Source organism: Buceros rhinoceros, unplaced genomic scaffold (assembly GCF_000710305.1).
Source record: "Buceros rhinoceros silvestris isolate BGI_N320 unplaced genomic scaffold, ASM71030v1 scaffold18552, whole genome shotgun sequence".
NCBI classification, from domain to species: domain Eukaryota; kingdom Metazoa; phylum Chordata; class Aves; order Bucerotiformes; family Bucerotidae; genus Buceros; species Buceros rhinoceros.
Genome location: NW_010400967.1, coordinates 84905 through 96875, shown reverse-complemented (window position 1 = coordinate 96875; position 11971 = coordinate 84905). Strand labels below are relative to the sequence as shown.

General features: G+C 35.7%; 1 protein-coding gene across 8 annotated transcripts in view; it reads left to right on the top strand.

The window, feature by feature from the left end:
- Positions 1–2982: 2982 nt before the first annotated feature.
- Positions 2983–11971, top strand: part of MEF2C (myocyte enhancer factor 2C) — a 73977-nt gene continuing 64988 nt past the window's right edge. For 5 of the 8 annotated variants that reach the window (XM_010132122.1, XM_010132121.1, XM_010132123.1 and 2 more), the window contains exon 1: positions 2983–3177. In XM_010132122.1, the coding sequence (XP_010130424.1) occupies positions 3124–3177 (54 nt within the window). In that variant the 5' untranslated portion in view covers positions 2983–3123. The remainder of the gene's footprint in view (positions 3178–11971) is intronic. The other 3 variants (XM_010132124.1, XM_010132125.1, XM_010132118.1) reach the window with 1 other exon arrangement.

The following is an 11971-nucleotide window of genomic DNA, read 5'->3' as shown; positions in this document are numbered from 1 at the left end:
TCTTGATTTACTCATCTGAATCTAATTGATTTGGAATCAGTCCAGCTATCTGCTTTATGTATGTATTAATGAAATTAACAGAACTGTAGGCAAACACATATTAAGAATAGCACGTGAAGCAGTATGTATTGATACATATATCTGAGTAAAAGTATAGGGCAGATACAGAAAATACCATTGCATCCCCAATTTGTTTCTAGTAGCAGTAAAAATAGCAGTAAAAATAGCAGAAAATAATTTTTTTAAAGGAAATAAATTTGCTAGTAAAACTGAAAAGCTTTTATTTGAAATTAGACTAATAAGCAAAAAGAAAATTAGAAAGACAGAAAGAGATGTTTTTTTCATCCATGCGAGAAAACTTAACCCGGTGCCTGTTGAAGCAAATTTATGTTTCTTCGCAAATTGTACATTGGATACATATGACCTAACATATTCTGTCTTCTACCTCAGGTTCTCTCAGCTGTGTGATAATAATGGTCCCTTTCAACTTTATTTTCCTGCACATCTATTTTCCTACTTAAAATAAAACTAGTGGTTAGTGGATTACTACAGGTAATGAAGAAAAACATTCTGCTCATCAAGTGTTGCATGAATTACTTAAAGATAATTTTTTGTAGAACATGGGAATTTTAAGTGTTCTGACTTCAAACTGTCTGTAAAAGCTTCTGTTTTATGAAAGACTGGTCTTAAATGTGGAACTGGTAAGTGTGTGGGAGGGACCCAACATATTGCCCCGCCACTAAGACTCTTTTTCCCTTCCTGGTAGATCTTCTCAGTATTCAGTAACTTTTTTTCTGATCTCACTCAGCATCACCATCTTGATCTGCAGAGCAGCTCTCCTCCTTGCTACCCTGTCACCACTGCTCTGATCTGTCTGCCCTCACCTTCCACCTTGCAGTGACTGAGAGCTTAGGCAGGCGTGGCATTGTAAGCCGATAGTGCCACTGGCTGCAGCTGAATGAAAGGGAAGGAAGTTGTTCCATATGCATTTGCTGTGGATTAGCGTATTGGCTTACTGCTACAGAGAAAGCCTGTTAGACTCCTTTGGGTCCTGCATGTGCATGGGAAACACCAGTCTAACTGGCTCTTTGTATCGGAGGTAAGACCATAGAAAAAACAGGAAAGAAACCCAGTCCAGGGAAATTTAAAATAGTTTCTAAAAATAGGCTGGGTTTGTTTGTCAACACTGAATATCAGATAAGGCTGTCTCATAGCTTTGTTTAGAAAAAAAGTTTTATTAAGAACATTTAATCAATTTATTTCAAATTTTTTTACTTCTATTTTTTATTGTAAATATGGTCAAGCGCCTTTTGTGGTTTTTTAAGCAGTAAGTTGAACTGTTTTCAAACAAGTAAAAAGCAGCAAAAAATTTTTTCAGCCTTTACACTTTATTTGCAATATGGATTGTTCCATGCTTTTCATTCTGGTGATGATTTGGGCATATATAAATATTCCTAGAAAATAATATAAAAAGGCAGAAAGGTAATAAGTGTCATTCTTGAAAACTTGTTTTGCCCGGCAGATTAATGATATCATAGTGGCTAGTTAGAAGAGACTGACTGACTGCTTATTTGTTAACTTATTGTCTTAGAGCAATAAAACACTTGAGCAGTTTGAAGTTTAATGTATGCAAAGAAAATCAAGACAGAGTTGAAGATCAGAATGAGTGAGGTCTAGTTTTTCTACCTCAGTAGCTTTGAATCAGACCCAAATAATGGATTAAATGGTCAGGACATCAGCTTAGTGTTACGTAACGTATTGTGAGAAATTATCAGGTTGGCTGTGAGACTGCAAGCTTAAAATAAATGAGGAAACACCAGCCTCTGTTTTAAAATTACTAAATCTTTATTTCCGAGGCAGTATTTTTAATACACTATGGATCTAACTTGAAAACTTTAAAATACCTTGTTCAGATTTCTTTTGGTGTTCTGTGTTTGAAAGAACTCTTTGCTGTTCTGTTCAAAATGTGTAAATAGAAACATATTGTAAATGAAGGTTAAAAAGGTGGGGGAATTGCATCTTTTACTGTAGTACTATTCTGAATATCATTTCTGTATTTTCTTCTATTTCTATCAACTCTTTTATTGCTAAAAATACTTTGCATATGATAGTAATTAATTTTGTGATTTATGGCATTTGGGGAAATGTAGAATGTGTACTGTGTTATGTATTTTTATATACCACATCTCACTGTCCTTAGTTTTGAATATTGTAAAGTTCGGGAAGCTAGTGTCGATGCCTTAATAAAATTGTGAAAATATTTTCCAAAACATTCTTACATCATCACCTGTCCCTGTTATTCTGTGCTATATATCTTGTCTTTTGGTGTAAAAATTTTTATAAGGAAAGATATACGAGTTTGCTAGTAATAAATCATTCAGCAGAATGTTTCGGAATTCACCCTGAAATGAAATGAGGTAAAATGCGCTACTGTTTTCTTCAAGTAGCTTGAGTCATACTTGCACTAATCTATGCTCTTAAAGAATAAGGTTAAAAAATTTGGATTTAAAGTAGCTGACATCTCTCATATATCAAGTAACACTTTAATAAAGGGCCATCCTATTTGCATAATGAGGGACATTATCACCTCTGCTGTCAAAACACAAGATTGTTTTCCCTTCAGAAATGAATTAGCTGACCGACTTAGCATACATAGGTACAGAAAGGTTCATTAACTCTCTGATTTAGGTAATTTTTCATATTAGAGCAGTGAGTGATAGATAAGACCCCTAATTCCGTTAAAGTTTTGGCAATGAGTATTTCAGTTCTTTTCTTCGTTTCTTGATATATTGGTGGGTTTGTTCATAAAAAAAGAAGCCTTGGAATTAAATTATTATTTGTCTGTGCATTACTCTTTTTATCAATGCAGCAAAATTTTTATTCTAATGTACTTGTATACTAGGTTACAATGAGGCTGTCTGGTCAGTTTCATCTAGTTATCAATTTTGTAATAACATTTTATTTCCTTTCTGTGTTTGATAGGAACGGATGCAGGGGACTGTGAACTGAGTAGTGCAAGTGCTGAAGAAGGAGGTTTGTTTTGAGGAAACGGGAAAGAGGAAGAAAAGAGAAGGGAAAAATACGTAATTTTAAGGAAGAAGGAGAGAAAAAAAAACGGGGACTATGGGGAGAAAAAAGATTCAGATTACACGGATTATGGATGAACGTAACAGACAGGTGAGTAGCAAAATTACCGTATTTTAATATCATACTGTATTTCTAAGATGACTTATTCTCTATAACTTTGTGTTCATATAAATGTACCTGCACGTATGTATACATCTACACAATGTTTGGAAGACTATCAAAGAAAAAGTACTTTTGGGAACAACCAGAAACGTCACACCCAGTTTTTTTTCAAGTTTAGTAACGTGTAGTTAGGAAGTTATCACTTGAGGCCTTGATTCTACAAAGACTGATGTGTATGTGCTACTTTGGGCCCCCTCTGAACTCTCTTTGACTTCAGTGTGCGCTGTGACACAGTTAAGCACACCTGCAAGTTGTAAGAGGATACAGGAATTTCATACTGTATTTTGTGAACTCTTATAATACGAATATATTGACAGAAGGACTTGCATTTAAATTCATAGATCCAAATTATGTAGGTTTCTTCATGTTTTATTTTTACCTCCTTCATGTAAAAATGACACTACTTCAAAAAAAAGTCTCATCTTTTCCTGGTTGGATTTTTAAAAGAATCTGAGTAGCCTAATGCATTCTAAAACACACACAGTAATATTGGCATGTCGTAATTATGAAACAAAGTCTCCATCACTGATGCTATGCCTAAATAGGTCCATCAGGACTGGTTAATTAATTATTACCACTGCTTTAGATAAAATGTCTGAGTAGCTGTCACATATTATCAACACTAGCTCTGCTAGATAAAATATGGTCATAAATTACAGAGACTGCTTTCCTGTTTTCAGAAAAATAAAATTCAACAATTGGCATCTTAAAATAAAATTAGTGAAAAGCTTCTGCTGTTTACATTTGATGTAAATGGATGGATGTTGTGTGAACATGGAGATTCACAAGTGTGAGAATCTCTCCATAAAATTATTTAATACTATGATTAGTGTTCTTCATATATACATGTCTGCAGTTTAAGAGTAATCTTCAGTAGCTGTTTTTTAAGAACTCGATACAGAGATACTGTTAATGTATTAGTTCTATTCATTTGGTCCTTAAATTTCTTCATATATTCAGGTTGGTTTTTAAGAAGTTTTTGAAAGTCTTCAAGGATTTTATCAAGCCATACAAAAACTGAGTGTAACAACAAATTATAATCTTTAAATATGCTTTCCAAGAATTTTTAAATTTTGTAGTGTTAATAGTCACTTGTGTTCTCCATTGCAGAAAAATCATGTATAAAAGCAAAATTATATTTATGATGGATACATTTTTTATTTCCACTAAAGTTTGCCCGTTTCCGTGGGCCAAACCAAAAGGCAATAATTCTATCAATATAAAACTATCAGCATATTTAATCAGTTTATATTGAACAGAATTTATGATTAAACATTAAAACACTAGCTCTTTCCCATATTTTCATGGTTTCTTTTTGAAGTGAGCCTCAATTATTTTGTAAATGATATTACAAAATGTTGTGATTAATAACATCAGGTCATACAATAGCTTCAGTGTCAACTTGCCTACTCAAATGCAGGATTTACAGAGAAATTAATCCCCAGTTTTATCAAAGAGATATCTTTCAAGAGGCTAAATTTCCTTTAAAAAAATGAAGACAGCTAGTCTTTCAAGTCATTCACAATAGAGTTTCAAGACTTCTAGCACCAGCCTTTAGAACTAATAATCATGGATAAAAATGTAACACTAGAATGCTAACAACTGTAGCGTTAGTGCAGAAAGTGTTTATCTTGCTGCCATTTGATAATATCCATCATATGATTAGTCACTGTGAGGCTGAAGATATAGATTTGCATTCCTTTCCCCTCCACATAGTGTAATGGTCTTGATTCTACTTCTCATTTCTACTAATATATTGAAACATAATTTAGAACGTATTTCTAGTTTAATACTCTTTGCATTTAGTGCCCTGATTTAAAGCTCAGTTAAGCAATGAAAAGAACTCTATTAATTCATATGAACTGTGGGATTAGGCTTTTTAGTTATAGTGATATGTATGTTGATTAAATACAACTGGATTTTCACTTTTAACCATTTGATGAGATGTACTCTTTCACAAGACTTGCTGTTTCTTAAAATAGAATGTATTCCACGAGCTATTGCTGCTTCAGTGAAGCTTCACAGGTTTATTTGTTTTCTAACTTACACACTTCCAGTAATCTTAAAATAGTAACTGGTTTATATTCCTATGTTATTTTTTTATTTGATGACATAGATATATTTGAACACACAGAAAAGATGAAAAATTTGCTGTAGGAGAAAAAAGGTTAAAAGTTTATGATTAATAAGATTAAGATACCAGCTGAAGCACAGTTCCACAAAACTTATTTGTAGCTCCATTTACCAGGATACAGATGGAGACTGTTTTCTTTTCTTTACTACCTCACCAAAAGATGTTTGCAAGAACAGAAGCAAATCTGTTGGCTTGAAACTACCTTATTGCTGCTAATCTTCAAGCTCAGTGTAGTTTCGCAATACATGGCGTGTAAAATGGGAATATGGTGTCTCCTCAGCTGTTTTCAGGCACAGAAAGTCTCTGCTGGACAGCACAGGCAGGGAAAAATAGGTGGGACAAATATCAAATGAGGGGATATAGCAATAGTTTAATTCTTCTGCCCTCTCCCTTCTGCCGCCTTCTCCCTCTCCCAGGACAAAGAAGAATCTGCTTGGATAACACAGTCTTTGCCAAAGGGTTTATATTTTTACAAGGCCTATAGAAGGTGATTTCTGTCCTTGCCTTTCCACTCATGTGCCCAGTGTTTTGACTAGTTATTTATGTTAACCATTGAGTGGAGTACGTGTTCTATAACACCAGTTTTCTTCCATACTACTCTCTGCTATGGTAGGAGACTCCCCTGCTGCTCAAAGTGCTTGTATGAGTGGACTGGGAAGGACACAAATGGTGCTGATTTCTTCTCAGCAAGCATGGTTAGTTAGATTTGTGTACTTTAGTGACACTACTGGTAATAAATGTAAGTTGAAACTGTCCAGAGTCTGGCTGTAAAATCTCGTAGAAGTGTGCAATATGGGTATATGACCTGCACTTTTCCAAAAGCTATTTGAAACTTTGATGGTTTGGGATAAGTTAAAGGAAACTAACGCAACCTAGATATTAGAGGCCCAGTCCTTTTACCCTGGACTTCATAGGAGCTCTGTCATTGACTTCAGTGAGTGCAGAATTCAGGTTTTTTTCTAGGAGGAGCCATTAATTTAATGTTATTTCATTTGGGCTGCCAGTTGGGTCTTATTTTCCTGGCCCTTATAGTTACCACCTGGTGACAAAGGTGTCAAGGATGTTTGAATATTCTGTGAGCGATCACAAATTCTCTTTGGTTGTGAAAGTTTCAGAAAAGCCTATCTGAAACATTTTCTTTCTCTCTGCTTTTAGCCACAGGGAGAAGGAGTATGGATAACTGCCAGGGCTAGAGTAAATGTGTGTTTATTTGTGCAGTATAGTTACTGTCGTGATAGTAATTGGACATTAAAACTCTTAAGAGAATTCTGTTAATAGCAGCCAGTGTGACCAGAGGTATTCTTTTTTATTACTATGACACTTGATAATATAGCCTTCATAAATGAGGAATCAATCTCTGGTAGTGTTGCTCAGGCTCATAGGATCGTGGTAGCCTTATCAACAGCCCATTTGAGTAACTGCATACGTGATACTAACTGCACCACCAGTACAAACAATAGCCAAAAATATTAGCACTGACATAGGATGTTGGAAGCTCCTGACGGCTGCAAATTCTTTGTGTAGAAATTTCAGTCGAGCAAATTGAAGATGGCTGCTGTGAAGAATTCTGGGTTGTTTAAAAAAAAGAAGAAGAAGAAGAAGAAAAGAGGAAGGGCATTTACAAAAACACGGGTGGACTTTATTTTTGTGTTTTCTTAACTGAACAAAATAATTCAGCTACCTCTGTAATGGTCAACATGAGGGAAAATGGCATACATCCACCGCAGAAAAGTCTTTAAATTTTTTTCAATTTGTTTTCATCAATTTGAAATATTTTGTTAGATTTAATGAGTGCATTTTATGGTCTACTTTAGACTGGGATCATCTGAAACTCACCTTGCAACAGTCCAGGCAGGACTGCTAAGGCCTAAAATAAATAGGTGTAATGATGTAAATGATATTTTATTACTGTTATACAAGGTCACTTGCAAAGTATCTCATTAAATCCATAGTCTGTGAGCTAAATCCAGAGGCACATTAAGCCAGGAAAGAAAGCATATTGACCCAAAGACATTCTGATATCAAGTCTGGAACACCCTCTTTCTTTTAATTCACTAGTTTTCTAGTTAGCATTAAGAAATATCAGGTCTTATACGGTGATCCACTATTTTTTGTCCCCTGATCATCTTGATCATTAGTCTGTTTTTTTTTCTTCCTGCTTGTGAAGCATGGTGTTGTCAGATTCACAGTTAAAACTGAGTGGAGCTTAGCTAATGATTCTGCTGTTCAAAACATGTCTTTCAATTTGTAATGAGCTGCCGGGAGTTTAAGTGTTATTAAATACCATAGGAAGTGTACACTTCAGTAGTAGGGTGCTTAAATAGTAAGGCAGCCTTTTTAAAGCATCATGTCTGTGTAATTCCATGGGGTGCGACGACCGCTCCCTGTCTAACTTTCTCATGCATAGACTTTTTAACATTCTTTGATCCCAGAAAATCTGTAAAGCTATAAACCAAGACTTACTGCAGTTATCAGCTCAATAGAGAGCAAATTAAAGCAGATAAGTAAAGTGAGGTTATGGGGCAAGGGAAGAATATCCTGGAGGGAAACGACCATTTGCAGGAAGACCTAGATTTGTTCTACTGACTTCGATACCTAATGCTGCTAGTTTCAAAACTAATTTCAGCCTCATGTGTCTATTTTTATCTGTGTTTCAGCTCTATTTAAAAGGAAGGACTAAGAGACTGAACCAGAAAATCCCCTGTAGAAAGAGAGAATAGTCTTGCATATTAGGGCTAACATGAGCACAAGTTAGATAGAAAAGGTTTTTCCACAAATTTGCTAATATTTTCAGTCTTCCCTCGTGGGGAGTCTTAATTTTATCCAAGATCTGAGGTTTTATGATTTTTTTTCCCTGGAAAATGTTTCCGTGTGAAAACAGAACTGCTTAACTATGCCACTGAGCATCATTCTGTTCAATGAACCTTTGTCTTAAACATCACGTATTTTTTATCTTTTACATTTTTTAATTCCTTCTCTTTTTTACATTAAACCACACTCAGTAAAACACATACTTGGAATACAGCATTACAGCTCGTCGTGTTCTTTTTCAGAGGTAAAGTCAGGTTTCTGTAAGCAAAGAAAACACACCTTAGGATTTCATGGCTCGTGTTTTGTAGTAATCTGTACAACTCTGGCAGCACTTTTCACTTCATGCCAGACCACCTGAGAAGTAAAGTTTTAAGAGAGCTGCTGAATAGAACCATGTATATCTAGATGTATTATATTTAAGGTTAGGTGTGCGTGTATTACAAATGTGTGTTCTGAGTGTAATTTAGAGTGAATTAGCATGCAGTAAATATTTAGGACAAATTACTTTTAATTTGAAGTGTGAGCAAGAAGCCTAAGTAAAGAGAGTGCAACAGTGAATGAGGCATCTGCCAACACAGCGGAGCTGAAAACCAGTGCAGGCACAGTCTGTCTTGCAAGGAATGGTTTGGAAAGCCCTGGGGGAGAAAGAGCTGGAGGTGGGAAGCAGAACTGAAGCCATTGTGGAGAGGAAGAAGTTACACTCTTCCTGTTATGACAGGAAATGCAGACAAATGTGCTTCCTGACCATTTGCTCAGCAGGGAATGAAATATTCTTTGACCTTTACCTTATGAACACTTCAGCAGCACAGAACTAGTAAACATGTTTTTTACCCTAAACATCTATTTGTACCTGCCAGAACTGATGATAGCTTACCAAAAAAAAAATTAAAAAGTCAACTTTTCTTGTATGTTTTATTATATACTTTTAGAGTATATAATAAATAATTTGTTAGAGATTATGGTTTTTTACTAAAGTACGTACATGTCTGTACATCTGTATATAATGGACTTAATCTTGTATCTCTAATTCTGCCAAAGGAAGTGAAGTATCAGAGATTAACCATTCTTACTCTTGCATCCCTGTCTGATTTTAGATCTTAATTTGTAAATTAAAGTCAGAAGCACATTGATACAGCCTAACTTGTTAACTTCTCAGTTGCTATGTCATCTGTTAATTAACACATCTTCCAATTATCCCTCCTCTCTTTACTTAAAAAAAAAAATTTGCATGAGAGATCCACCATCATGTGTTGAATTTGGGCAGATTGAATAATATCACTATTTGAAGTATTTTATCTGTGATTTATGGGGTGTAACACAGAAGTACAAAACCTTCTTTTTAATACAGATTAATCATGAACATTTTATTTGTTATAGCTATAATTTTAGGGCATCTTGCTTAGAACTCCTCTTTATCTGGAATGTTCAACAAGTTGTAGCTCGATACGCTTGAGGCTTTCTGGGACAATAGCTCTTTTACCAGCATAAATCACTGCTGTCTCATCCTTGTAAATCAAGCTGGAGGGTTATAAGAACATGGAAGCAGCCTACTGAAGGTCCTTCACTACTGTTTAAAGGGTCTTTCATTCACTATGGCGTGCCCAGCTATTGCATAAAGGAAGGTTTGTCTAGAGCATATCCTGCACTCGTGCTGCTTCTCAGTCCCACTGAGGGTTACTGTGAAGGTTGCTGTGGCCAGGCCTCTTCATATGACAAACAGATTTAAACAAAAATCGAACAGGAGGAAGGGGAAGAGAGATAGGACAAGAGCTGTTGCCTCTACAGTAGTTACTTGGGCTTTCAACATCTGATAGGATTAGGTGCCTGGCAGTTTTAGCCAAGAGCCCCTTGGTTTAGTCATGACCAGACTGGCTTTGTTATGTTTGAATTAAAGTAGATTGCTCATGTAATACCTCCTATTTGTCACATGTATGGTATCTACCCCGCTACCTCTAGTCCCTGTGTCAGAAATCTAGACATTCCAGATGAGTATTTCTTCTTGGCCAGGCATTTTCTGAATCAGATACTTCTGTGCATCTGTGGTCCCTGTTTTTCACTAGTCACTCCTACGTGTTTAATGGCAGGAAGTGAACATGGCAAGGATTCTGTGGAGATTCCCTGTTTCTCTCATTTTCCTGTGTCAGCAGCTATATATCTTTATAATCAGGATAGGAAGGAGTAAGAGTAACACTGATGTTTTGCCACTGTCCGGACCAAATTTCTTGAAAGATCACAGGACTGCTTCTTTAAAACATAAAACATTAACACAGATGCGGTGACTGATAGTGACAAATAGGGAGTGTTGTTATGGCTCAGCCTCTTGGAGTGTGTGGGATTTCAGGAAAAGTACTAGACAGACCTGAATTAAAAACAGAAATAAAAGAAAATTATCCCAAACCAACTCTCACCAAAACCTGAAAGAATCAAAGATTGCATTGCCACAAAGATAAGTAATGTAGGCTGTATTAATTAAATGGGAGTATTTATGGCTGCTGCTGTTTCTCCTCTGATGTATTAACATCTGTAAGAGGCATGTAATAGTTGGTACAAATTTAGCTAAATATGGACTACTACCAGTGGCCAGTATCACTATTCATACAAGCATACTTAAGTTTAAATTTAAGGATGTGAAATAGTTTATACTCCCAGTCAAGCAACATTGCCTTCTAGTTTCTTTAGTTTAAGAAAGTTTTACTGACTAACAATTAATCAAAAAAGTCTGCTCTGGTCCCAATTACCCCCTCAGTGAAGCATATCCCAGTGTGTAATATGCACACTTGAATTCAGGCTGCCTACAGCCCAGCTTACGGACATTGCAATGACTGGTCAGTGAACCATCTCTCAGAAGATTCTTGCAGCTTTACGCGTGAAGAGCTAGTTGAGAGGTGTTTCCATCATATTGAAGAAGAGCCAGAGCTGAAGTGGAAAAAAGTCTTTTCAAAAATCTTTTGTCGATGCCTTTCCGTTAGCACATACAAGGTCTCACCTTCAGTTAGAATTTAATCCAAAATACATAAAAAGATCACCTTGTTTATAGTAAGGAAGTGGCTATTTCACTGTGATTTTTTTTTTTTTTTCTAGTTTTCCCAATACTTTAAAAGCAAGCATCTGGTTTGCTCACAGCCTATACAGTCATCTGTATTTAAGCTTCTTCATGTACAAAGATGCTACAGGCTTTAGTAACCTGCCTTCTTAGTACCACCATTCCTGTTGTGAGGGCAGTTTGGCTTTTAAATTTTTTAAAATAACCTTTGAATAAGTAAGATAACCATAGGGCTAAGACAAATTTAACATGCTACTGGGTTTTCAGTTGATATGGAGGAATGGAATTAGGTTAATTTTTGTATGTTTCAGAGGTAAACGTAGTGCTCTCTGCATACTGCTTTTTTTGCAATACATATGAAATGAATAAAAGCATAAAAGGTGCATAAAAGCACCTCCTAACAGTATTTAGAAATTGTGTCAGTGTTTCAAACCTGGTGTTCCATATACACATGCTTAAAAAGATTTTAAAGGCAGTTGAATGCTGGCCTGTTCTTTGTTCCACTTCGTCCCTCCACTCTACTTTCATTCTCCCCAATTCTTACACTGCCTTTATAAAATACTATGTCCCAAAAAGAGAAGGAATTCCTAAATTGCCTATCATTCTCCTAAAGAGGAGAAAATTTGTTAACCAAAAAACACCTACAAATGAGCTGTGGTTTAGACAGCAGGGATAATTAATCATATCTCAACTAATATTGTCCAGAAAGAGCATGTAGTGATTAGATTCCTGCT